This window comes from Polyergus mexicanus, unplaced genomic scaffold, assembly GCF_030449975.1.
Source record: "Polyergus mexicanus isolate NDT 795.1 unplaced genomic scaffold, iyPolMexi1.0 SCAF_3, whole genome shotgun sequence".
In the NCBI taxonomy this organism is placed as follows: Eukaryota; Metazoa; Arthropoda; class Insecta; order Hymenoptera; family Formicidae; genus Polyergus; species Polyergus mexicanus.
The window spans coordinates 1370113-1395374 of record NW_027223323.1 but is presented as its reverse complement, the minus strand read 5'-3'; the positions used below and the strand labels follow the sequence as shown (position 1 = coordinate 1395374).

General features: G+C 32.5%; 1 protein-coding gene across 1 annotated transcript in view; it reads right to left on the bottom strand.

The window, feature by feature from the left end:
* Nucleotides 1-25262, bottom strand: part of LOC138931803 (zwei Ig domain protein zig-8) — a 68647-nt gene that overhangs the window by 20359 nt on the left and 23026 nt on the right. The window contains exon 2 of the mRNA XM_070292936.1: nt 810-918. Coding sequence (XP_070149037.1) covers nt 810-867 — 58 coding nt within the window. The 5' untranslated portion in view covers nt 868-918. The remainder of the gene's footprint in view (nt 1-809; nt 919-25262) is intronic.

Genomic DNA, 25262 nt, shown 5'->3' with positions numbered 1-25262 from the left:
TCCCTCAAGGAAGAGAATCGTCATGGTAGATAAGAACACGTGACGATCCGATAGGTGATCGACTCGATTTCAACTCGCCCGTCGAGAAGTTCGACGTTAACGAGGTGAAAGCATCGTCGCGGTTTTTCAGCAACGCGATAACCGGAAATTACATGTCAGTCATCGAATTAAGTGTTTTCCATGCCGGCACGAAAATAACTCGCGTAAGTAAGGAAGAACGTGGCGTGCCGCAAGTAAACGCGCGGGAAATGCCTATATTTCTTTAGGCGGCTGCTTCATTATCGTTGCAAATTGTATGCCGTCGTGAAGCGAATGCCGATGAGAAGCGCGGTGCGACGTAGGAAAATTAGGGACAAAATTATTTAGGCTAAGAGAGTCGCTACTTAAACACGCGATTTGCGAGACGAGGACGCACAAGATGGAGAAATACGAATGAACGTGCCATTTCCTGCCGCAATTTCTAACTCTAATCTTGTAAAGCTTCTAAAATACCGTCGAAGAGATGAATATTAGCACGTAAAATTATTACTAAATAATTATGAATATACAATTTAGAAATGTAAAATAACGAATAAAAAAAGATCAAAATTTTATTCTCTATAAATAATTAAAAAGATTATTTAATATTTTTGTAAAATCTTTTTTTTTTAAGAAATTCAGATTAATGTATTTTAATCAAATTTTTTTTAGAAACAAAAAATAAGAATTTATTTGAATTTTATTCGCCTAATTAACAGTACAAAATGTCGAAGAATATGCGATGTATAAACAATGTGTACAAATATTCTAATAAAATTGTCCATACTCACCTGTAAAATACAAATGTATCTCGAATAGAATGCCCACCACGATCCAGAATATCCTCATGATGAATAGTACTCGAGCCCTTTCTTTAGATATACATCTCTTTTAAAATATCTAAAACATAAAATATGAAAGTTTAACATACACTTTTCTTCACAATCATAATTAATTTGATATATAATTTTTTAACTAATTTTTTCGCATGTTATCGCCAGATACGATCTCTTTCCTTCTATTTCTCTCCTTCTCTCTTTATTTTAATAAAATATTATATCTTTTCTTTTTTCTTGACACACTTTTTTTTTCTTGGCACTTGTACCTACAATCTCCGAGGCCAAACGCGTTCGGGAAAGAAATTAAGATCGAAATTAAAGGAGAGCGAGAGTAACTGTAGCGTATTCCAAAGCTATGCGCAAGGTGCCCCTAACGTGATATTAACTAGTTTCGTCGAATAAAAAGTGCTAGATTTTTTGCGAGGTACGTGCAAGGTTTTCTTAACACTCTTTGGCACACTGATGTTGCGTTTTTATTAAATTATCGATATGTATATATATATATATATATATATATATATATATATATATATATATCCATCTTATTGTTAATATTAAAGAAAAAAAGATTTCTTAGCTATTCAAGAACTAAAAGAATAAAAAATTAAAAGTTTTAAAATTTTAAAAATCCAAGGATGATACATATAAAGGAAAAATAATACAGATAGAGACATAATAGCTTCATTAAAAAGTACGTTAATAGCTGAAGTTTTGTAAGATATATAAATAAAAAGTGCTTTCTCGTTAGAAAAAAGAATACAAAAAATATGTGTAATAAATGAACTGTGAAACGTCGTTAGAGCCAAATGTCCAAGGATTAAAACAAACTAAATAAAAATAAAAATAGAAAAAAGTTAATGGAAGGAGTTTGCACGATGGAAAGTATATGTACTGGAAAAAAGCTGAAAGCATTGAGAGAACATTGAGCGTTGCCATTGGGAATCAATGGCAAAACAGATATAAAACGGAAAGGTTCTCCAAGATGGAAATTTGCGATCACGCGGGAGATACACCGATGAGCTTCGCCGGGAAAAATATCGAAAGTATTCGATGAATTCCCGAGACGAAACAATGGTCGGACGAGCGTGATAGTATTTCGTCGAGATATCGCTGGATCCTGTCAATCAATAAATATTCGACTAGAATATTATTCATATCGCGATTCGCGCCGCAATCTCCTGAGATCGCCGAAGTAGAAACGTTCCGAAGTAGCTTTTCTATACTCGCATAATTGCTGTGCGAAGATCGTTATACATAAGGGCGAAAATACACAAGATTATTTGTTGAAAAGATAAATATGACATCGGTTACATATTTTGAATACTAAAATAAAAATTAAAAATTGCCGTTCAAATTTTTAACTGTTAATCATTCTGACTGCTATGAACTATTGTTAAAACAAATGTTTTGTAACATGTCTGTTTCTTTTTCTCTTTCTATAAGAAATACTTTAATATAATAAATAGAACATACAATTGATGTACGTAATATAAAACGCATATTTTTATAATATTTAGTATATATTTCTTTTTAAACTCTTAATTTTTATATGTTTTATTTCTTGTTATTCAGGACAATTTATTATTTTTTACGCAAAACACATACATGTGTTTTTTTTTTTTTGTAATTTATAACGTCTTATAGATCTGAATAAAAAGATTATCAAATAATAATATATAGATTAATATAAATATAGTATTACATTCCGCGGTCGAGACACTCTATTATTATATTGTATAATATAAAAAGCTTTTCTCTTATTCCAAGCAATGGAAAATTTTGATAATTTTTGACACGCAATGCTAAATCTATATCAGATTTGTAGCAAGAACGGGACTCGCAAGTTCTCTAATTCACGAGCGATATTCGATATTCGCGTTTTTCTTCTACCACTACAGATCCGCAGTACGTTACACTTCTCGCAAATTGTGATTCGACCATTCGTAAACCAGCCACGAACGCCATATGTTCCCAGTCGACATATATGTTAGAATTTTCAAAACAAGCTCTCGCGCAATGTTTTTTCTGATCGACAAGCAAAAAATATATTTAAAATTTTTTTTCCATTTGACTGAATTTTCTGTAAAATGTGTTATTTTTAAAACCAACTTTATATGACGATTATGTGTTGCTTTTTATTTAATTTATAAATAATATAATAATGGTATAATAATATTAGTAGAAAAATAACTTTCTATGTCATGTCATTTAATAAATATTATGTTTTAAATATATTTTTATTGAAAATAAAATATTTGTCATATATATAAGCTACATTAATTATCTCTCTCTTTCATGTAAAAATAAATATTTTCACATACATAGTTATTTAGCAAAAAACTCGAGGAAAGTATCTGCGAAACATGAAGACAAATGTTTTCCTCATCTCATGCATAAAATTGACATTTAGTTTCAATGTTTAGAGCCATGTTTTACTGTCGTATACGTATTTCGCTTACTTGCAGACAAATAGCTGTGTTATTTCCTGTCATACTAGGAAGTTCATTATTTGGACAGGTTAACGAGCACGAGTGTATTTGTCCCCCCCCAAAAGCTATAATCGATAAAGGATTTATGGAACGCGCGACATATATCCACCTCCTTCTTCTCTCCCGCATACCAAAGAACAGAATTGCACGAAGTAGTCACGCGAGCGATGAGTCTGGAAATCTTATAAATTTCCTTGGATCCAAAATAATTTTCTGTCCCAAAATAAGCGACTCGTTTCCGTTCTTGGCATTTAAATATTTAACAGGAAGTTCGAAAGCACAATCGCATGCTTCAGACGAGTTGGCATCGCGCTTAGCATATATCGTTCGTGATTACTCAAGTTGTCTGACAAGTATTTATATGTAACGACATGTCGATCCCGCAATAATTATTGTCAACAAACAATGCAATAAATATCGATTAGGTGCGTACATGATACATGTCCGAACATATTTAGGGAGGATATCCATCGCTAAAAATTGCTAAAATTTAAAGTTATAAATTTTGGATCGCCAACCATGTTCTCATATCAATTCTTATTAAAAGTCAAATACGATTAACCGAGACATATACGAATCTATATATTACTTCTGGATGGTGGCCATAAATTTTCATGTCAGTTATATTTGCAGTCATCCAATATAGTCATCTATATACAGAGTGTAAAGCCGTTGAATGCATTGTCCTCTTTATTGCCTTTTCAGATATATTAATATCACGAAAAGTATTTAAAAGATTTTAATAAAACCAAAATTTATGATCTTTAGTCAACTATGTATTGTCTGTGTGCGCGAGATACATCGTTTCTCTTCTAGAATCCATGAACAAAAAACCAAAAACAATAAAATTAAAAATATAAAAATTAAAAATAAATAATTAAAATAATAAATACAATTATAGCAAAACTAAAATTATACATAATGCAGAGATGTTTAAATATTGAACTGTCAAAAACCTTCAAAGGAAAGCCAATGCTATATAAAAGTTATAATAAATATTAATTTTATTTGTAAATTTATGGTTACATTTATAGTTAGAAAAAAAAAATAGATACCACGCTTTTATGATGATCGGCATTCTAAATAACTTCATATCGGCAGGATAGTAAAGTCCTGTCCATGAAAGTGCATGTTTATAACATGCAAATAATATACGTGAACCACTAATACTTTTTATAAGTTTTACCCCTATCGAGATAGGCGGTTTATGTGCAACAGAATGGCAATAAATTTGTGAAACGATCGAATTATTCTTGTATTGTCAATGTAATAGTTTCATCGGAGAGATACGCAAAAATGGTCGACAATGAAAAGGAAAAGAAGCAAGTAAGATTGCGCGACGCAAAGGAATGAATACAACGGAACGATAAAAAAAAAGCTATATGCAAATCGATAGAATCGGCGTACATAGAGTTTCAATGGCAGATTTTACTAGGCGCTCAAATAGAATTCAAATTGGAACGTCAACATGTCGCTGATTGAGCTTTTTTAAATGGAAATTCCGTCTGGCAAAAACTAAACCGATATTTTAGACATTGCACGAGAAAAGCGTAATACTTCCTTTTATTCACGTTTCTCGAATTTGATCGAGCCGATTGAATCAAGCGCCGTTTTAAATAGCGTAATTGGAGGTTCTCTTTAGGAACAGTCGTTATTTGATACCTTTGGCATTTTCTCTCGTATGTCGAGAGAACACGTGATTAAACGCATTCTCTTTGTTTTTAAGTGTCTGGGAAATTGGAAAATGGATCGGCTGAAATGTTAGCCACGTTCTACGGTATATGCGCTCCAATTCTCGCAGGGAATTGGTAGATTGTGGATAATCAACTTCAACCGTCCCTATTCGAGAGCTATTGAACTGCGACATATTTCAAATAGTATGTCATTATATATCTTTCGGAAAATGAGGATAATGATAATTGAATATGTTTATCATCGCCACCGACATTAAACAATAAATCAACAGAGGACTATTTACGTCACACATTTCACAACATTTAGCTAACATTTAGCATATAATTTATCGAACGCACGTTACGATTTTCATGCAATGAAGAGATAAAATAATTATCAAGCTTCGCTTTAATCGCTTCCGGATTTCGATTTAATCATCGAAATTCTTTTTCAATATTTCGATCCTTTTTCTCATCGACGATCTAAATTAAAATAGTTCGAGGTTACGACAATTGACTGGTCCATATTTTTTAATAATTTTCGTGTTTTATAAAAGACAATCTATTTTATGATCACTTTACAAAATTGTCGTTTTCCTTACATCTAATAATTCTTTCATTAGAAAATATAAAATAGTGTTACTATTATTAGAAAATGAGAGATCAAGATGAAAGGACGAGAGCGGCACGCATGATGTTAGGCGACGCTGCGTAGATTCAGAAAGAGCGTATTTACATATGTAAAATATGTGAGGAAAAGATGCAAGGATGCGAGAGCGAGCTAAGCTGATTTCGAATTGAGCAACTGCGTCCTTTTTTCCATCCTCAGCACCCTCAGCGACTCTCACGCCCTCGGATTAGTCCCTTATTCCTCTCGCTTCTTGAATAATTTAAGCGGGATCTAAAACTCTACAAGCTATGGAATGGAAAATCTCGCTAAAGTGACGTATTTTAAGAAAATAAATCGAGAAAGAAACAATTGCTGCGACGAAACGGTAAATGCGAAAGTGCCATAAATATTTGATGGCTAGCCGTTAAAATAAAAATACGTACAATAAAATGCTCTTTTATCATTTCGCTTTCTTTCTGTAATAGCGATGTCACTACGGTTGTATAACTTGGTTTACTTTTTTTAAATATTATTTTTTTTGATTGACAATAAACAGTTTATATGTATGTATAATGATATTTTATATATTTTTTGTTATATAAAAAATCACACACATACATACACATAAATAGAGATTATTGCAAAATGATTGAGTTTGACGAAATGTTTCTTTGTTTTATATGGAAATGATATTTCTATAGCCTCTCTCTCTTTCTCTGATTGTTTTAATTTGATAAAAATCAAAATTTAATTAATTGATAAAAAAATTTAATAATTGTGTATTTATGTGATCAATTTAATTAAAGTGGAAAATTCTCAATTGGAAAAAAAGAAAGGTTGTATATATAAAAATCTATTGGTATATAGCGCCATTTATGTATGTCAACTATTTCATTATGTTAATATTATTAGGAATTAATTATTATTTAATTTAAATTAAAAATAGATTGTATATATAACAAATATGTCAATGTGTTTTTGTTAACAAAAAAGTTTGTTTTATATCCAATAACGTTCGATGGATAATAGAGAGTAAAATTAATCAGATGCGTTAGGCACATAAATCAATTATGTCGTGACGATAGATATCACGATCAACATCTTTCATGCGCGTTTTATCTACCGTCTTGTTTTTGACGATATTCTTACGGTATTGTAACGTAATATTGTTATCCATAAATTACATTCTGACATTTATATCGTTACCAGTATAGCATGATGTACTGTCATTAGTTTACAATATAATAAATCCGCTTGACAAAGTATGTGAATCGCTTTTTTTATTTTTCTCTCGGTTTCATAGAAGACAATTATCGAATGACATATATGTATATACGCTTACAATGCGTACAATGCTTATATAATCCTAGAAAGTACTTTACACAATTAAAAATAGAATGGTATCTTGAAAAAAGTATATTACGTAAAACTCGTCGAGTGTATTCAAATGACATTCGTTCGATTAATCATGTCGTTATCTTTGTTCTTCAACAAAGATAATGATAAGCTAGCAGTTTATGAGTAAGTTTTAAAACACAATATTCTATAGATATCGTTGCAGTATAAGTGAAATAATGTAGCAATATTTATTCCATCATGTTACTCGATGATGTAAAAAGAAAAACCAGGAAGCCACAAAATAAAGCTTATGCAAGTCCATGATTCGTGTAGCAACGTTCTATAATGCTATTCAGAAAGTAACATTATACTGCACACTCGTCAACGTTGCTACGACGCTTTTTTTATAGTAAGAAGTGTCGATCAATCTTCCAATTAATCTGTTGAAGCCTTTGAAACGACCGTCATCAGTTAGGCGGGATTACCTTAATCTCTCTCGTCCCCCGATTCCCCGCGGAAATCCGCACCGTTTTTGTGCGGTTTCCGCGCATTGACATCATGTTTGCGCTGCTATCACGAATGAGGGTTCTATCATCCCGATCACGCTAGATATTTCTTGATAAGCATCCTTAAATAATCCTAGCCAATAGATCTACTTGATGTTATATAGAAAACGCTACGTTATCGCAAAGGTCATCAGTCGAAGTAGACAAGAAAACATTAATTTTATTTAGATCAATATAGTTGTGATATTGGTTCTTTTTACGCGATATTTGTGAGATATTTGTAAAAAGAGTTTATTATTATTATATATATTTTTGCGAGAATTTTATACACAGAGAATTAAAAATAAATAAATTATTTTTTGTACGATATGCTTTATAAAAAAAAAAATCCAAGCGCTCGGTTTATAAAACAGTTCTATCCAAAAAATAGAAAAAGAAAAAATGAACAATGCAGAAAGTAAATTAAAAACAGAATGTTTATAAATCAAACAAGTTAATTAATTAAATTTGCATTTTTTCTTGTTTTAATCCTATGTATTGTTTGCGTAAATTCTCTTGGCTTATTTAGTATCATTATGTGTTCCATTGAAATCTTGCAGCTATTTGTATATATAGAAGATTAAGATTAAAGTCTGATAAAACAATATGTGCTACTGCGGAAGAGCAAACAGAGTATTACCTGTAAATTCACACACAATGCATATTATATGAGACAATATTATAAGTCCTATTTTTCCGCAATGTATCCCCAACAGTTCTACAACCGTAGAGCGCGAATAATTTATAGATCTGCATGTAAATGCATCATGAATAATAAATTTTACTGTTAATAAGCGTACGCATTATCGATACTTCATATATAACATCGAACAAACTAATAACATTCTAGAGAATAGCATTAATATATGTGCGCGAATTATTATCAAACTTTTATATCATAAAAATTAAATTGCAAACTTTCAATTTGTATTTTGGCTCAATTTGATTGTAAATGTAATGAAAGCAGTTAAGTTTAAGTAAGACTACTAATGAATTAAATATGATAAAAAAATAAAGTTTAAATTTATTTGATTTTGCATTTATTTAATACAGATAATATATTAATGTATAGTAACTGCTTTGATAAATGTGACACAGCAGAATATCGCACTATTATACTATTATTTTTGTTAGAGACTTGATGTAATATATCGATTTAATAATTTCTGCAAATTACTATCTTCCATTAGTTTCTCTAAGATAAGTCAATATTTATTTTCTACAAGAAGCCAATAAATCTACTTGGATAAATTTCCCAGAAGACTAAATTTAGAAATTAATAAATTACAAGAATATACAACCTAGGCCAGGAAACGTAATACAATTAAGATATCCATATGCAAAAACAAATTAAAAATTTAATAAGATATAATATTTTTTGTACAATCTATTTTCGAAAAAATATATTTAGGCTTTTTTAAGCTTAAATTATCTTTAACAACTTTGTACTGCACGATAAGTAGAGATCGATCAAGCTTCAAAAAGCATATAAATATATTATTAATTTTAATACGTTATTAATGTTCCAAATTTTAAAATTAATCTTTAAAATAATACCATGTATGAAAAATTTTATTTTATTTTCATTTTATTTTTGTACAAGAAATTACTTTCTTTTTTATTATGTTACGTTCTTCTACTTATACTGTATATGTCATTTTTATTGAATTGATAGAAATAAGAATCTTTTGCGCATTTATTTGTATAATATTTGACAATAATTCGCGCGACCGTTTTAATCGACAATTCTCTCGATTAAGAGAACAAAATATTTGCAAAATTTTGAAGGAAAATTTAATCTAAAATAGACGAATTTTCCACTAGGTTAGCACTTTTTATACTTGTCTGTGTAATCCACCAGTTTATGGCATGTTAGATATATAAAATTTAGAGAATGACGTGTCGGTATGCATACCCCAGCATAATCTAGGTATCATCCGAAATTATTTGTGTCGCGGCAAATACAGACGAAGCCGCGCGCAATTGTCAGCTCTCTTATAATTATCGTTTATTAAGGTTGCGATGTTTCGCGCAATGTTCAGATATTATTTAGCGATGCGCAATATCCTAAATTTCTTGCGTATGCGCTAGATACATAGTGCAAAATTTGCTCGCACTAATTACATCATATCTCGGTTAATCACCGTGATGGCGCATCTTGAATCTGCTTTTAATTGAAAAACCGCGTGTTTAAATTCTTTGAAAGTGTAATTTTAAAGTAAAAAGAAATCTGTTAATATTATATAAATATAAAATAGATAAAAATAAAACAATTTTATTACTCTTAAAATTGTTTTTAACCAGACTAGAAATCGAATATTAATATAATTAGCAAATATGCTTGAATAAATTAAGTCTTAATAAATGAGAAGATAAGAGTACATTTTCATGTTAACAAACAACCATCGGAGAAAAAAGATTTTATTTTTACATTGTTTATAAATGGCAAGCAATTCACGTCAGCTAGTCACGTAAAACACAATTTCGTTGCGGATATTACAAATCTATGCTCAGGATAGTCGTTACACGAGCGGAGAGTCCACGTAGAATGCTTTTTTCCCTTTTTTTCTCTTTTGCCGAGTATGCTAAACAATAATTAGGAGATACTACTGCGAAATTTTTTTTCCATCCTAAGCGGCAATTTCCTGTTGGCAACGCTCTTGAAACTGAAAAAAGCGCGCGTAAAATTGTTTCTTGTAAATTGAGTTCTCGTCTCTCTCGCTAACATTATCATGCCGTGCGTTTCGCCGAGCTTTTATAGAAAGGCGGATATGAAATTGGTAAACAGCCGCTGCTAGAGGAAAACAGGCCAGAGTACGTCATGCGATCCGCAGATGCCGTAAACGAGATACAATTTCACCGACAACTGATGAAGTTGTCGGATGATCTCGCGTGCGCGAAGTGGCTGACTGTAAAAGGGAGGAAATACTGGTAGCGGATCTAAAACATGCGCGCGCAGGGGGAAGAGGAGAGAAAAGGGAGAGATGTACTTTAATAGATTAGAGAAGCCAGATGGATGCGCGTTTCCCTATATCCCGCGATTAGACCCGATAAGATAGGAAAGATGGAAACACGGGGATCGGGGCAAGAGATGCGTAATAAGATGAAGGGAAGGATATATCGTAAGATTTATGACGGTATATATAGCTGATAATCGTTTGTTTACGACCTTTTTTTCCGCGGCTCGAATAGGATGCGCATCCGTGCATGTAATTCTCGTCGAGAATTATCGTATCTGGCCGCGTGTATCAGCGCGGCGCGATGGCGTGTGCGGGTTTAATCCGTGCTCCGAGAATCGTGCACGAAAATCGGAGCGAAAAGGCCGAGAGCTTCCTCAGGAAGTTCTTAATGCGAGAAAATCACGCTGGTCTTCATCGCGGGAAAAATTTTACAAACGACTTTATTTCTACGGTTAAACAATTAATTTCTATTAAATCGGAATTTATTATGTAATATATCATGTGCTGGATTCGAGAAATTTTTCTATGAAGAATATTTAGTATTTGCATGATAAAAGTTACAAAGTTTTGCGACAATTTCAATTTTTAAATAATATTGAAATATGACATTTTGTCTTCACAAATCCCTCTCTTTTGTTAAAGAGATATATTTATATAGATATAATTATCGTATGTAAAAAGATATTTTAAAAACAAAATGATATATATATATACTTATATAAGTGCAGCATGAGAAAGATGATAAACTGAAATTGGTCTAAACATTACAAAGAAATAAAAACCAACAATAAAAACGGTGACAAACTATCGGGGATGTAAAGGAGATGTAGTTGCGGTGCTTTTTTAAATTGTTAGTTCGCGGCTATGATAGATATTTATTAGTTCATCTTAGCGGTAAATTGCGTCCCTGTCCTCATCTATATTCAATTTCTTTCTTCTTTGCCATAAACTTTTCTCTCTGTATGTTCGCAGTCAAAAGTTTCATCGCGCGCGTTCGAAAACATTACACTTTAATAGAGATATCCAAGCTATTATATTTATGTTTAATAATATATTACACTACTTAATTAAATATTTGTATCAGTTCATATTGTAAATTTTATTTTCTTAATTTATTTTATTATTGTGTCTTTAAATGCTGGTATTTTTATCGCTATTCTATTTCTTTTTGATATTACTGGAGCACAGGCGCGCGCTTTTGTTTATGGACATTTTCCAATTTTTTTAATTTTTCTTTGCTAACTTTTATTTTTTCTTTCACAAATTGTCAAAATTCGCATGATTTGACAGTTGCAAATAACACGAATGAAGCAAGTCGCAGCGCACAAGCGAGACAACCAATCAGCATCACGGAAAAGAGGCCTCAACATTTCGATATATCCGAGTTCGAAGTTTCATGCCTTTTTTAGAAAAGGACTAGAACAACACAACGCGCCCTTCGCGCGCACCATTTATTCTTTTTCATTAAACATTTTTAACGATATATACACAAAATAACTGTCAAAATATGCAATGACAGCCGCTCACGAGATAAGCGCAATAACAGAATCAATCAGCATCGCGGAAAAGAGGCAACAATACACTTCGAGACTTTCGAGTATCGACATAACATGCCTTTTTAGACAGGGATATAAATGGCTATATATGTGTATAATTTTGAATTTCATTTATCTTATATATAAATATTGCAATTATACAGGACGAGAGTAAGACAGCTATATTTAATGTTTAATGAACTGTGGAAGTACAAGCTGTTTTTGAACATATACAACAACTTGTGTATAGTCACAGTTCGTTCTTCGTAGATGAACCTGCAAGAGGGGATTAAAATGTTCTCGCAAATAGGACAAGCTCCTTGTCGCGCGCTGGAAACTTCCAAGTGCCCTTCGGAGACTTAAGGACCAACTGGACTTTCTTCGAACAAGCCCTGAATTCGTTATCTTTCCCAGTGGAAAATTCGTTAAGGCCACGTTAATGCCGCACACTCTTCAGTACCATTGAAACAACCGGAATGTCGTCGACGAACGGAGCTTCGGGGGTTTTAAATTCGCGGAGTCGGGCACGATTAATCACGGAAGAACTTTATCGTACTTGAGCGGGGTCGGCGAAGTAAAACAAACAGATGGGCTATTAATTTCAAGCTGATGAACCTTTGCCCGCGACTTCGAAATTGCAGGAACTTTGCGCGTTCGATTCCTCTCCTCTTCTCTCTTCGCGCTCTCTTTCGTAATTAAAGGGACAAGTTTCCGCGCGGAAACAAAATGTGGCGAATTGAAAGCAAAGAGTTTGCGGACGCTATAAGGGAACTTTCGAGCAAATTTTCCTTCCAGTGACCGAGAAGAAGAAAGAGATGGAGCGCACGATTTAATTAATTCCGGAATTACTTCAGCCGCTATCGGCAAATTGTCTGCTTCACAGGAAAATATTGCCGCTGTGTTTGTGTTTCTTCCTCGAGAAAATAAGCATAGTTAGATGATAATAAAATTTTTAAATAAGTCAATGAGGAAGTAACATTCGTTCGTTCTATTGCTTTCGTAATGCAATTTTTAAAGATGCAAATAATATTATTGAATTTCTTGTCTCTCCGCAAACAAACTTAGGAAGAATTTATAAAATATTTGTGTACAAATTGATTATTATAATATATATAAATATATATTGCTTTCATATATAAGAGTGATCAATCGAATCCGAACAGATTGTCGTAACAAGATGACAATTCTTTTTTATTCCTTGCTATGGAGTGTTTAAATCTTGATCTGTAATAAGAAACTTTCCGATCTGTATTAAGAAGATATCCGTGAAGACTTTTATAATTAATTACGTTGTCTTGCATTATCTAAAAAAATAAAAATATTGTGACACAGCGGTCTTTCCTGTCCCCTCTAAAATATAAATGTTAACAAAAAAATATTAGGTTATCATTTAAGTTATGATACATTTTGCAGATCTCGTGTAGATTTATTACACTAAATAATAATTTCAGATATATGAGATATTATATACAGGCTTATTAAAATAAAGATTAAAATGTGATACAAAATGATATTAATCGTGTTACTATGTCAAGAAAATAGAGAAAATACATAGTAAAAAAATATTTTACTCTTTGTATTGTTAAAAAGAAAGCAAGAAATGAAATTTCAACTTTGACATAATGTTACATAATGTGTGTCGCTGTTGCATTTTAAACCTTTACAATGTATTATTCTTTTTTGTTATGTTATATTCGAATAAGAACACTTATTTTCTAGCAAAGGATATAAATGATTTGACATTAAGTTCTCTCTTAATTATTATAATAACAATTGTAGTAGTATAGTATTAAATCATAATAGGAAATTATTACTGTGATGTGTGTATGTGTATGTCGCTCTTTCACGATATATTTATTAGAAAAATATAATATTGATATCACACATACACACACATTAAGACATGTTCTCCAATGTAATTTTCATGAAATGAATGAAATAGGAGCTATAAGACTTCTTGCAGAATGACAAAAAATGTGCAGTGGAAGAGTTAAAAATACACGCAGTTGGCATATATTTTCTCGCTTTTTAACTTCTCTAAATATCCTTGTCAAAAATAGGAAGTCTCTACTGCGCATATATCACTCCATCGTGTTACACATATCATACATACATATTACACGTACGACGCGTATAATGTTATAGTTCCCGCTATCACGTTCTTAAACCGACATAGATATCCTACGGACTAATTACAAGCCGGGACTTGCATACGTTACTTGACGGCGCATTCACGCCAAGCCACCGGCAAAAGCACAGCGTGGTCGCAAAGCGCGTTCCGAACAGACTGTCTGCCGGTGTATTTTCCGTAAGGGAGATTGTCAAGCATTCGCCCGACATCAACGACGTGCAACGTTTACAAGGCTCATATCGCGTTTCCAGTGCTGCCTGTTACTTGCGACGTGTGACAATTAACTGCAACGCAGAATGACGCGTCGTCATAATCACTTACGTTCATAAGCCTACATCTACAAAGGGACTATATGGTATAAACAGAGAGAGAGAGAGAGAGAGAGATATGAGTGAGATGATAATTCTATAATATCATTCCAGACACATGTAGATACAAAATATAAGTTTAAATTTAATCTGCTTTTTTAACATACAATGTTATTTGTAACAAAACAAAATTTTGCAAGATTATAGTATTTACAAATATGTGTTTTTAATAAATATCAATATGTAAAAATAATAAAAAAGATATGGTATATAATTCTTTAAAAAAAAAAATATTCATGTGTCTAATGACGGAATAAATTCAATACGATGAGGAAAACCATTGCAATCATTCGTTCCGCAAAATTAAAAGCTCAATATTTTCAATATGCGATGTTGTTTTTAACAATAAAAATCTGATAATGTATCGATGAAATAATAGAATTTTGCAAAATCACAATATTCGAAACATTATATATATATATTTTTAATAAATATAAATAGAGGCAAATAAAGGAGAAATAACACAAAGATTAATTATTAAGAGAAAAATAATGTTGTTTTATCCGGCGAGGTAAACTTCGCGCGACGAAACAAATTAACGATTCCAGAAATTAGACTTAATGAGTGGATGATAGTAGGTGTTTAATTGAGTCGGAGATAACCGGTCGATATCAAGATAAAATTAATTGTTGCTATTCTCAACATTTTTTAGTCTTGCTATTACTAAAGAGGTAACGTCGCATGCGACTCTCCTCGCGACCTGACGAAAACCACGCGCGATTAAAAGATCCCCTTTAATTACGTCGGCGTGACCAATGCACGCGGCGCGCGGATTAAGTGACTTGCACTCGCGATATGCGAGTGACATATATTACACAGAGTGAGGCCACAGACCGATTAAGATCCACACCAGTGAATAAGACAACGCCTTTACATTTGAGTCTTTTACAGCTGTAATAACTCGTGGCGATTGTCGGGCACTTTGTTCTTTATGACGTTATCTCGATGAAAGTGTACGCGTCGCAGGGAACTTTCATCATGTAATCCGCATGCGATTAGAACTTTAATTACATTAACACTTTGAGTGTGTCTACTAAAGTATTTATTTAAATATCTACTTTTTACATTATTCTATTTCTAATACAAGAAATAATTAATAATAGTACAGTCCAATTAAGAAAAATAGGAATATACTTTTTCTCTTTCTCTGAAAGAGCAAAAGAATTAATAAATATATATAATTAAAAATACTATTATATAAGCTGAATGAACGGTTAGATACAATATATAAGTGTTCGCGCACATTGCAAATACGTAACAAGCGATCCCTTTACCATGATAACAGCGGAAAAAGGTAAAAGAAATTATAAAGCTTTTATCGCACGATTCTCTTGTAAATCAGTTCGAAATGTTCGTATCGCACACGTACGCGATGCTTGTAGCCGATACATCGAGTGTATTGATATTTTCCCTTCGTAGCGCATGAGAAAACGCGCCGTGCGGTGAATGCATATAATGCATTCTGCGTGATATGAATCTATAACTTTATTGTAAAACTTTATTGCAAACTCTCATTTTCGCCTCCCAAGATTCGACGATGGTTTTTCATCAAAACATACCGATCGCATATTCAAATATCAAATATCAGCACAGACAATTTCATCAAGATGTTTATAATAAAAAGTAAAAATATCGCAAGATTTTAATAAAAGATTTATATTAAAATAAATTGTAATCTTTTTTTAGATTTTTTAAATATATAGATAATTAAATAAATAAGTAGATAAAAAGATAAAAGAGAGATAAATTTTAAATGTTTATACAAAAATTTTTCTTGTATATATTGTTCGACTATAAATTTGTAAAACACAGAAATAGAATTTCTCAATCATTTGCTTGAACGAGAGATTTACCATGCTAATGCAAATGATGGAGACATCAAAAGTATTGTCGACAATTTTATTAAACACATATATGCGAAAAATCTCTAATATAAACGGCTGAAAAAGGCCTCTTTTAGATAATAATTTCTTTGATCTTCGCGCACGCTTTATTTAATACCAGTTTTATGAAATTCTGGCTGATAAAGCAGCGTACCTGATGGCATTTTTTATATTTTATTTAATGAAAACACAATCTCATGAGGTAAGCCGCTGTGCACCTGTTATTGATTTACAAATAAAAGAGACAATATGTGAACAATAGCAAAGCATTTAAAAATTTTAATTAACGCAACAAAGATTGAAGAACTATGTAATCCATTATATTGTATTATATTTAAAATATAATTAAACAATTTTTTAATAACTTTTCGATACATACGATAATAGAGACAAAATGTCATAAAATGCGCATATTAAGCAATTAAAAATTTATTAAACTCCTTTGTCATCAAGAGTATCTCGCGCCAAGAATATTTTATATTAACTGACGTATTTTTTTATTAACTTCTGTTAATTTTAACTCTTTCTTCAAGTAACTAAATCAAATTATATATGCGCAATTATATTTACACAAAATATAAGACGTTATCTACTGATCCATTAAAACAGCAATCTCTATATTTCCTTGCTTATCAAATGTACAGATATAGTCCGTGTTCATTTCCTGCCTTTTCTGTTAAAGCGAGTTTACAACGTGCGGCGTATTTAGAAAAGTTATCTACTTTGCGATCCAAACTTTTGCGACAATGAAATACATAAATGTGACCGCAACACACAATTACGAATCGCAATGCGCGATGCCGAATTTGATTACTAGTCGCGTTTGGTAAACTCAAACTTTTCGAAAAAATCAGATCGCATTTTAACCGTATTCTCGAGCAAACTCCGTCGGTGCAATTCCATCTATTATGAAGAAAGTGCCACGACGAGGTCGCACACGCAAAAACGATTCATGTTCGCTAGGTCAGACTGCGATCGCGTGAAGTTTGCGATGGCCATCGCCGCTTTAGTAGGCGAACGCACTTAGAATCATGCGATCGGTTGATCCATCGATGAACATGGACTGATGTTATAGGATCGATCGATAGCTACCTATGTGATTTACGCGCACTCTCAGAAAAGATTTCTGATAACGAGACAAAAAATATTCTTGACATATTTAATCGTATTCACAACCTTACGCAGTATAAAAATAAAATAATTTTAAACTTAAATCAATAATTCCTTTTCTTCTCTCTCGGATTAAATAAGATTGTCTTACTATGGCGTTACTAGGCATTTTATTCTAGATTTAAGAATTTTCCATTTAAGATTAAAATATTCAATTTTTCAATAATAAATATGATTGTCGCTATATCGATCCTATTTTATGATAGATTGAAGAGTAATAGCATTAGATCCGGAAATCTTTTCTGTGGGTGCGTTTTCACGATTTTAGAACGATGCATTTGACTTTAGAAAGCTGAATTTGGATCAAAATAAATATGACATTCTATTTTATCGTGCTTAAAGGTATGAAAAGAAAAATAGCAATTTATAATGTAATATATTATTATATATATGTATATATATTATGCCACGTTACATATGTATATAGTCCTACTTTTTCTCAATTTATAACATTAAATTATAAATTAATAAAATCAACAGTGCTGATATAAATCTTAATGATTTAATTTCGCGTTTGAAACAAAGAGTAGACTTTTCCAGTTAGAATCCCGAATTATATGAATATACGGACAAAGAAAATTGTTGAAATAGTCTGATGAGGGAACCTATGTAACATTTACATTGATGCTACGACGAATTTACATTTCTCTTTCGCAGATGTGTTGTCTAATTCGACGTTGGCAGTTGGCGCATTACAATCGGCGATAAGCGCTCGTTATTACGAATTTGCATTTGAAAATGTGAATATATTGAAACACGACGAGTATGCAAAATTGATGCAGTGCAGTTAGTCAAACGAGTTTCTTTGAAAAAAGATATTTGCGCGCCAATTGCATATATTCGCCGTTTAATTCATTGTCAGACCAAGATGTATTAAGCATCACGTTTCCCGAAAGGCGCGGTTTATTATTTTTTTTATAGCTTACAAATAATTCTATTCAAAGATTTAACGAAAAACGGCATAATAAATATATGTCAATTTATTTAAAATATCAAAAATCACATACAATATCTATCTGTATTTCGTTAGAGCTTTAGAGGAAAATGTTTGCTGTAATGTTTTTATAATTTGTAATCATATTTTTCTCATATTTACATTTCGAAATTCGTCAAGTTTCGTCGAATTTGTAAATAGAATTAAAATGAAAGATATATTTAAATAATATTAAAAAATATAATGCGATTCTTTATAAGTAATATTGATGAAGTTTAAGTAAAATTTATTAAATTTATAAGCAGGTAACGTCAATATTCACGATGCGCTTTTTTACATCTTCGTTATTGCCAGCATTATTCCCCCGATATTTCAAATTCCGTTTTCACTCATAATCCATCGATACGGTCTTTATCCCGCGTCATTATATCGCTGGTCGCACCACCGGAGAATAGGGAGCTATCGTATAGCTGGTGATAGGATCAAAAATGAAGATTGGGCGAAGCGATATGCAGATCACCGCGGCAAAGTAGGCAGACAGAGGCCAGGTTATGCGCGATGGTGTAAGCACGATTCTAATAGGTTTTATTGTAGCCCTCGGTTGCGCGCCGAGAATGAAGGCCCAGCAAGGGGCACAATGGGACGGGTTCATCCCCCGTAGTCGATATTTATCATCGCATTTTCTACAATACTATCGTTCGAATCCCATGCACGAATAGTAACCAACGGTGAACACCGGGAACAGACAGCGTACACGACCGGTTCACCTGCGCGTCCATTGTATCGACAAAAGCAAAAGAGACGAAGAGATTGTGTCGTAATCGAGTATCGAGGACCGTTCTTCGCAATCTCGTACACTATTTCCGTATACACATACATATGCACGAAGTCTACCTATCTATTTATTTGCGCGGTTAACGAGACGACGCATTTGCTAACGTAACGCATAAGCCGCATTTTTCTCGCGCAAAACGGATCCCAGATTCATATTGATGGCTTAATAATTCTTATAGCGTGATGGAATTGATTTTGTTATCCAATTACAAATTGGAAAAAAATTTTGTATTCTATTATGATTTATAAATCATCGACTTGTATTATAATAGTTGATTAAAGTTAAATGTCCAGTGGTAAAGTTATCTGCTGTTATATCCGTTTCAAAGTTATATATTTATTTCCTAATTAGACACAGATGCAAAAAAATGAAAACTCTATTACTATTATTATTAAAATTCTAGATTATTCAATCTTTTATTTCAATATGACAAAAGCTTATTAAGGATATTGCAATTTTTCACGTGTAAATATTGATAATTTTTTAATTATAAAGCGGTTTGGAATTTATTTAAAGTTTTTATTTACGGAGAACGAAATTTCGTAGTTCTCTCAAACTTTTGGTTTTTCTAATGTGTACAGTTTAATTGCAGAAATATCTAGTAAATTATTATTAAAAAAGCTTTCTCATATCTGCCAACCACATAGCACGCGCTGGATATTAAATTCAATAATTTATATTCAGTTTAACAAAAACTTTAAATGCGATTATTATGCAAATTGTTTCGACCTAATGTTGCAAACGACAGATATATAGGAATTAAGTAACAATTTGATAAAAAAAAGTAATTAAAATAAATCTTCTTGATTTATTATTTCTCATATATCATAAACTTTAATAATGTATTATAATCAGTTTTAAACTAATTGCCAGTGATTGGCATGATTAAGTTTCTCATCACTATCTAATCGCAATCAATCGCCTCCAGGATTGACTTTTGACAAATTAGCATGCGGAGAGATAATCAATTAATAAGGACATTTATCGACAAATGTCATTTATTAGTCGCGTGAAACAAATATTTAATGTGATTAATAACTGCTGATCTTGATTAAAATATAGTTTCTTCTTAGATTAAATTTTATGAAAATTAGTTCTCTGATAAATTTATATCTAATTTGAAATTACCAAATCACATAAGCTACAAATTATTAAACAAGATATCAATGTAATTATTATTATTTTTATTTATTATATTATTATGTATGAAATAATGTTAGATGATGGAAAATTAATTATTTTACTACGTGAAAACTTTTCTGTCTATGTCGATTCACCAGAAGATATGCTTTCACGCTGTACAATTACTCGCATCGATCCCAAAAGAAAATTAAAGCGATATTTCACAACATACAGCAACGGAAGTACACGGCTTGCTTGCGACTGTTCGCTCATGGAATGAAATCGTTGAAATCACGTTGTAGACTGGCGTTGTCGCGACAAATCACGCCAATTTCAATTTCGCCAGTGATCGTCACGAATCCGCTCTTCTCGTATTTCAATTGCGCAGATTAATCTTTATTTTAATAGATTTCCAGCCAGCACGAACTGCGAACACATTTCTTATCTTCACGTTTGTCCGACCGTACGTTCATTGATTGATGCCACGAGCTCGATGCCGGAACTACGCGCAATTAATGACGTGTCACGATAGCCAGCGGTGGATTGTTCATCACTCTTGCAGCGGTGTAGACGTTCACAGCTTCATCGACAGTTATCAATTCTTGAAAACAGTATCTAAATTAATAATTTCTTGTACGACAAAAACTGAACATTTGTATTGCATGGCGTGTATCTTTTTCAAAAAATAATAATGAATAGGAATAAATCGGGGAGAATATAATTAAAAAAAGAAATATAATATAATTAAGTAATACAATTAAAAAAATATAATTTCACGTGTAAAAATCAATTAAAAATATAGAAAAAAATTTTTAATGTAGAAGAAAAATTGAAATGCAATTGAAATATAGAACAAAATTTTAGTGCAAAGTTTCTCACTTTTAAGAAAATTAATCTTAAAAATTAAAAAATTAATAACGTATTTAAGCTTTTTTTAAATTTATATAATTTTCGTTTGCCTATATTCTCTTCCCATAATAAATTATATATTATAAATAAGATATTAGAAACTATATTAATGTCTGTTATGCTTATCTCGAGATTGTTTGTGCCAGTTTTTTTTCGATTTGATGCCCGTTTAATTTATTATAGGATTCTCTTTACGTCAATGTTTCTATCCTAAAGGAATAATCCTTCCCCTCGACGTTCAATTAACAACGTCACTTCTCATTTTTGAAAGACAAGAAATCTAGACTAAGCTTGGCGTCGTGATAAAGCAATTTTGGTATAGATGCCACTTATAATTTAAATTACGTAACTTAAAGCATTATATTACATTAACAAATGCATTAATAAAATATACTATAAGCAATACTACTCATTTTAAATTGATAGAAAATCACAATAAAAGAAAATAAACAATAAACTACCATCCTAAACATCGAAAAACATTTTGAAATTATGATAAATCATAAAAAAGTCAACATATGTTAAAAAAAGGAAGTCCTTTTATTTTTTGTTTGCCCTAATATTAGCACGGAATTGCATTCTCCCGGCGGATTATTTCGGGTTACGCGGAGCTCGCGTAATTACGCTCGTCATGTATGAAATTCGCCGGGGAATCCATAGGAGAAACGATATGTCGCATCAGCGAAATTCCGAGAGGTAATAGGTGCTAGCGGAGACAATAAAAGAAAACGCACAGAGAAATTTCACCTCTGGGAGAATCCAAGCTTCCGAGAAGTGAATTATGCTGTACGAGGCACTTAAGTCGCCGGATGTTACGGTCTAATAACTGAATGTGGAAGCTCTTTACAACGGCCGGATCCTCCGTCGATTCATACCAGACATAGTCTAGTTTCGCTGATCGTTAAATACAGCTAAACGATAAGCTACTCTCGTAATACCCGCTTAACGGTCAATACAAATTTCGGCTTAAACTGCAGTGAAGCAATAACAAAGTATAATGTGGGTCACCAGAAACAGAGCTTATCCTGCGAAATGTTCGATTTAGTATCCACAGAGAATAAACCAATTGGTTTATTTGCGATTGGTTTTGCAAACAAATCAGCCTTAAATAACAGGCCGTCATTTTTCTCTTAGCAATCTTTTAACATTAATCCGGTCGTTCAATCGATTAATTGATAAATATCCAGAAATCTTTTAAAAACATCCAGCGTTTACTTTAAACTATTTTTGTGTATATATAATGTAATAAAAAAAAATATATATATATATATATATAACATCTAAAATAATAAAACTTATTATAACACAGTTTTTTATTAATATAAAATGTAAATCAATAGATTTATGGAAGATTCTATGTTTTTTGTAATATATCGAAAGACTTACATAATAATTATCATATATTTAAAAATGATAAAACAGTGTGAAAATGTTTTTTTTAATATTTTGCTAGAATTGTTTTGTTTATTTCCTTTTTCCCGCCTCTATCGGATATGTCTGTTGCACTGAATGCCGGTTTCTAAAGTCCTAAAGAAAAAAAATTAATCGAGGCGAGCGTCCCTAAGTCTCGAATTCCTATAATGTATCGCACCAGCCTGTTATTTTCGCGCAACAGCGGGAGCGAGAAATAAATTCTTCCCAAGACATTCCTCTCCAATCTGGTATTTTCGAATATACCTACATTCAGGCACACACACGCCATGGTATTTCAGTAAACGTGTTTGTCGTATTTATGTATAGATAGTATATATATATATATATATATATATATATATATATATATATATATATATATATATACATTCCATTTGCCGATAAGGGCCGGAGAAGACAGGGTCTTTCCGCAGCGAGGATTCGAATTGAAACCAATCGATCGTCGCCAAGATACGAATCCGGGGGCACTACCTATTATCTACGAACCTTGCCATTTGTCACGGCATAAGCCACGAGATGGAAACCGGATTCTGGCTACGTTTGTTCTTGCAAGATTTCTATGCGCGGGCGAAACTTCCAAGTCCTATTCCCTTAAGATTATCTGAGAATTTCGGTTCTCCGCGATTGAGCAAATACTCGGGAGATGCACCGCATCCGATTAATAGAGATGTCATTATGCCGGACCGTCGACTATATACCTCGAGATATTATGCGAAATTTCAGTCGCGTTTTGCAATAATCAACCCGCTCGCGTAAACTATTGTTTGCGAAATTAATCGATAAAGCTTAATGAATAGAATATTCAATATATTTGTCATTATTCTACATAATAAAGAAAGAATATACAAGATTTCTAAATTTATTTAATCTGTCTCTTTATATTTTTTACTATGACTTTTATCAATATTTCTATAGATACGTTGATTTTGGAAACTATTTTTGCAGACTCCAATTTTTTTTCCGTCTGCTCTTGAAAAAAGTTTTTTCGCTCGAAAATTTGAAACAATATTATCAAGACTGCAATATAAGTTACCAGGAGACGCAGTCTTTAGTAAATATGTGCCGATATACATTTTCATTTTTTTTTATTTTCTATAAACTTCTCTTTGAAATGACTAAATCCCGCGTTGTCGTATTTATTGATTTTTATCTGAAAAAATTTCTGAATAGCAATTATCTCGTCGTATAAGGCGAGCAAGCAGAGCTATACATTCTCAGGTACAAAAGTACATCTATATAGCTTTCCAATGCGCATGTTTCGAAACCGTTACAATTCGGAGACATTTTTTCATAGCTCCGGGGTTATGGACGTCGCGCGCAGAACAAGAAAACCTCGCCGATCCATTTGCTGCGGCACATTTCGGTTACCCATAACCAGTTCCGGGATTAGTTCGATCTATACCGGTGTGCACACATACACACACACACACACACACATACATATATGTATGTGGACCAGCTTAAAGAAGAGACGACGAACGTGAGAGTCGCGCGGATTCGGTCGCTAGGAATCAGAACGAAACGAACGCGATCACTCCAATTCGCGTGTCCTAGGATCGATTTTGACCAGCTGCACGCGGTACGATGGGTCGCTTAAGCGTTCAATTAACAAGACTCTGTTGGCGGATTTAACGGATTTCTCACGTTTGCACATCCCCGCCTTCTCTCCACTTCTGCGGGAAACCCGCAACGCGCGGCGCGCGCGATCCATTTTCATTATCCATATCTGGATAGGACACTTCTGGTCGCTGCTTCCAAAAAAAAAAAAAAAAAAAAAAAAACCTAGTAAACCGGTGTTGCCCCATTCCAGAAATTGCAGCTGTCAGAATTAATTAATGATGCAGTTCCGTCAAAGTAAAGTGATTCATTAAATCTCACAGTTTAATTTGAATCTTAAATTTCGTCTTCTTTTTTTTTTTAAGTAATTCTTCAATAATTATTCTGATTCGAAGCGGAGAGTTTTTTTCTCTCAATAACATAAAAAAACTTTTTCAAACAAATTTAAAGTCTTCGTACTCGAATTCTCAATCAATCACGGCGATTTATCATTGTCAGGAAGCGAGAGAGGAAGAAAGAGAAAAAATGCACATGTAATAAAATCACGCGCAGCGTGATCATAATACAATAGTGTTACGATAAATACCACGAATAAAAATGATTGATATCTGAGTAATAGGGAAGCGTAAGTTACGTACGAGCTATGTGCGCGACGCTTTTGCATTCCGCGCAACCGCGTTTGCTAAATTTGCAACGCTTAGCTTCAATGCGTTTCTCTCATTTCGATACTTGTTCGCGCTATCGTTAATTAGGGATCGCGATAATTGGCCGGTGAATCGTCAGCGTGTCGGATAGATTCGCATAACACAACCGATTACGTCGAGTTGCAGGGTTCTCGAATCTCGAACCACACACAGTTCCCAATTATACATGATGATAACGATGCTTGTCTTCCGTAAACACAGAATATTT